The 3585-nt window shown below is 58.5% G+C and overlaps 1 protein-coding gene across 1 annotated transcript; it reads right to left on the bottom strand.

Moving 5' to 3' along the window:
• Positions 1-1606: 1606 nt before the first annotated feature.
• Positions 1607-2644, bottom strand: LOC137849223 (polycomb group RING finger protein 2-like). Its single transcript, XM_068668724.1, has one exon. It carries the CDS (start codon positions 2642-2644, stop codon positions 1607-1609), a length of 1038 nt encoding a protein of 345 aa, XP_068524825.1.
• Positions 2645-3585: the final 941 nt, after the last annotated feature.

The raw sequence follows: 3585 nt of genomic DNA, 5'->3' as shown, positions 1-3585 counted from the left end.
ATTCTGGTTACCTGAAAAAGATTTTGGACCACACAGAAATGTAATCAAGAAAAACAAAGAGAAAAAGAAGCATATCATCTTGGTATTTCTAGCTCCAGGCCTAGTTCTTATACCTGGTGGGCAATGCAGAAAGATGGGGATATCAGGTGTGTGCCCAAAGGAGGTTTAGCCTTGGGAGAAAATTAATCTGTAATCCAAGTTATGTGGTGTAGGAGGACACTGCAGAACCAGCGACAGGTCAACTTTGCAAGGAAGCGGGCAGTGCAACAGTGATGTGAGCTGAGCTGGTGCTGGTGACAAGAAAAGCAACTTTGCCTGCCCTGGGTGACCACTGGAACAGATGAAGCTGGACCCACCATGCTTTCATGTTTCTATGGACATTTTGGGGAAAGACCTGTGGAATGAAAAGAAGTACAGACGTACACATACTTTACCAGACAGAGAACAGTGGTGCTGAGAGAATCTACACACTAAACTGTGTGGGACCTGAGTGTGACACGCATGTCATGGACTAAGGGGTGAAGGTTGTGTTGGGTCTGTCTGGGCTGGAGTCATCGTTCCCTGCAGCAGCCCCCACAGTGCTGTGCTCTGCACTCAGAGCTGGAACAGCACTGGTGTCACTCCAGTGCTGTGTCTATTGCCGCACAGTGCTGGCACAGCATCAGGACTCCTTCGCAGCCCCCAGGAGCCAGCAGGCTGGGGGTGGGCCATCGCCAGGGCAGCTGCCCTCAGCCAATCAAAGGGACACTCCAGAGCACCTGATGTCACACTCAGCAATAAACAGGGGGGCTCTCGTGGGGGAGGGGGCTGTTCCTCTTGAACAACCGCTACGCGATTTGAGGCCCTGCTTCCCAGGACGTGCGTGGCCGAACATCGCTCGTTGATGGGAAGTAGAGAATATTTCTTCTTCCTTCTCTCTGTGCTTCCGCGACCTTATTGTTTCTTTGGTTTCTTTTTCTCCCCATTCCCCTTCCCTTTAATTAAACCCTTCTCATCTCCAACCTCGAGCTCTTTCTGCTGTATTTTCTCCCCCAATTTAAAAGCCACTCTTCTGTGTTCGCAAGAAGTGAAATAATTTTAATTCCTACCTTGCTTTTTTAATTATTTTGAAACAGCATCAGCAAGGTCTGCATATAACATACGTTGCATATAACAACAAGAGCAAACACCCAGCAACTTCCAGGCCTTAATGGCTGGAGAAGAAGCAACCCAAGACGGCATGGCATCTCCTGAATCACCCTTCTTTATTCCCTCTAAACTCTATTTACATGCCTGATGTAAAGGCATGTTACATGCCCATTGTTAAGAGTCTGACGTTGCCACCAACCATGGGGCTTGCCGACCCCCATGGCCACACTCCCCCATCTCCCCCTTCTTTATTAAGATCAACCATCTTCTTGACACAAACTATTATGCCATATATCACAGTGGCATCGCCGGCCATGGCAGGGGGAGTGGAGCTAGGTGATCTTTGAGGTCCCTTCCAACCTGAGCCACTCTGTGTTTCTATGCCCGTACGATTGTGTGATTCTACGAAGAAGACCAAGACACTATCTGTGGCAGGGTCACAACTTTTTATTTGTATGACAACCCCAGATGTGCCCTGCTAAAGGCGCCGGGGCCTCTTGCAGGGCTGGGGAGAGTCCGGGTTGCTGTCGGCCCTCCTCTTCGGGGGGCGCCGGGGCCCCCCAGGTGAGCTGTCCCTGCCCTGGCCAGGAGGAGAGGGCTCATGGCTGCAGCCCTGCACCACAGCATCTTCTTCTGCCGCCCGTCGCGGCTCTGAGAAGGGCTCCTCCTGATCCCCGGGGATGGGTGCGGTGGGCAGGTGGCCAGGACCCCCAGGTAGGGCGGCACTGGAGGTGCTGGGCAGCTCCTCGACGTCAGAATCCTCCGGGCTGCTGGCAGGAGTGTCCCGGGGGGAGGCAGCAGGGCTGGGGATGGCCGCAGGGCTGTCTTCTGGCTCCCAGGTGTCTTGGGAGCCCTCGAGCTCTGGCTCCCAGGTGTCTTGGGAGCCCTCGAGGTCCACCTCAGGGCCGTTGTACTGCAGGCTGGCAGGACGGGGTTCCAGGAATCCCAGGTGCTCCAGGTACTCCTCGCTGCATATCTGCAGCATGATGGAGATGAGCCGCTGCACAAAGCTCACCTTGTGGCCCTGCAGCAACGGCCGCAGCTCCTGCACCAAGGCCTGCTCATCCAGCCCGCAGCGGCACAGCCAAGCGATGACGGTGGCCTCCAGCATGTCCTGGTCCCACCAGGCAGCGTCGAACAGCTCCCTGGCTTGCTGGCGCACCCAGGAGCGCAGCGGACCGAGGTGCTCCCTGAAGAGGGCCGCCCATTCCTCGGGCAGGAGGCCTCCCACGGCAGGCTGGGGCACCGGCTCCGCAGCCCCCTGCTCGTCCTGCTGGCTGTCAGCTTGGGCCTCTGCGCCGGGGGCAAGCTGCACCTCCAGGAAGTCGTCTTCCGCCCAGATGGAGTAGAGGATGGAGGTGATGCGCTGCCTGCAGAGGGGGCAGGTGCTGCTTCTCTTGGCCCAGCGCATGATGCACCCGAAGCAGAAGCGGTGCAGACAGGGGAGGACGTAGCTGGGCTCCTTGGGGGCTCCCTGGCACACAGGGCAGGTGACGTCCTTGGCCTCACTGGCCATGGCGTCGGCTCGCTGCAGCGGGCTGGGGAGAGCTGCAGATGGGGAGCTGCTTCCCCTGGCTGGCGCCGCTGCCACAGGTGCTGTGTGCTGCAAGAAGGAGAGAGGCCAGGGTCAGTGGCTGTGCCGGAGCGGGCAGCGGCAGTGCCCCGGCCCCTCAGCAGGACAAAACCCCAAGCCCAGCCCCGGGGCACGTGTCCCCGCACAGCTCACCTGCACTGCTGCGAGCGCTCCCCGCACAGCCCCGGCTGCCTGAGCCAGGCAGGGCCGGGGAAACGCAGGCACTGGCTGCGGGGACGGGCACTGAGAGCAGCTGCCGACGGCCCCACAGCACAGCTCCAACAACTCCTCTCAACAAATCCTTGCTCGGCACTCCAAGCCTCGCACACACGCTCAGCAGGAGTCCAGGCACGAGCCAGGCTGGGCCAGGCTCTGACGGCGCCCCAAGATAAGCAGCGAGGCCTGTGAGGTCACAGCCCGTTGCTGGCTGACCTCAGAGCCCATCGCTCTGGCTGACCCCCAAAAAGCAAAGCACGTGTCTGAAAGCACTTCGCAGACGTTTTGTGGACTCCTGCGGTTCACAAAACCTGCTACCGTGACCACTTCCCTGGGAGGCCTCTTTCAGTGGCCGAGCCCCGTGTTGGTGAAAACTCTTTTCCTCACCTGCAGCCAGACCCTCCACTGTCCCATCTCCTTGCCATTCCCTCGAGTTTTGTCAGTGTCCTCAGAGAGCAGAGCTCAGCCCCGGCCCCTCTGCTCCCCTCGTGAGGAAGCTGCAGGCCGCCACGAGGCTTCTCCTCTGTCTCGTGCAGGCTGAACAAACACGGAGACCTCATGTGCTCCTCATCCATCTTACCCTCCAGATCCTTCACCGCTTCTGTTAGTGTGCTGGCCAGAAGTGCACGCAGGACTCGAGGCGACGCTGAAAGAGCGCGGAGCAGAGC

The sequence above is a fragment of the Anas acuta genome, unplaced genomic scaffold (genome assembly GCF_963932015.1).
Source record: "Anas acuta unplaced genomic scaffold, bAnaAcu1.1 SCAFFOLD_226, whole genome shotgun sequence".
NCBI classification, from domain to species: Eukaryota; Metazoa; Chordata; class Aves; order Anseriformes; family Anatidae; genus Anas; species Anas acuta.
This window is presented reverse-complemented; position numbering and strand designations above follow the sequence as displayed.

Bases quoted from the DNA above. Each gene is read 5' to 3' on its own strand.
- LOC137849223 (XM_068668724.1), bottom strand. From the start codon at position 2,644: ATGGCCAGTGAGGCCAAGGACGTCACCTGCCCTGTGTGCCAGGGAGCC.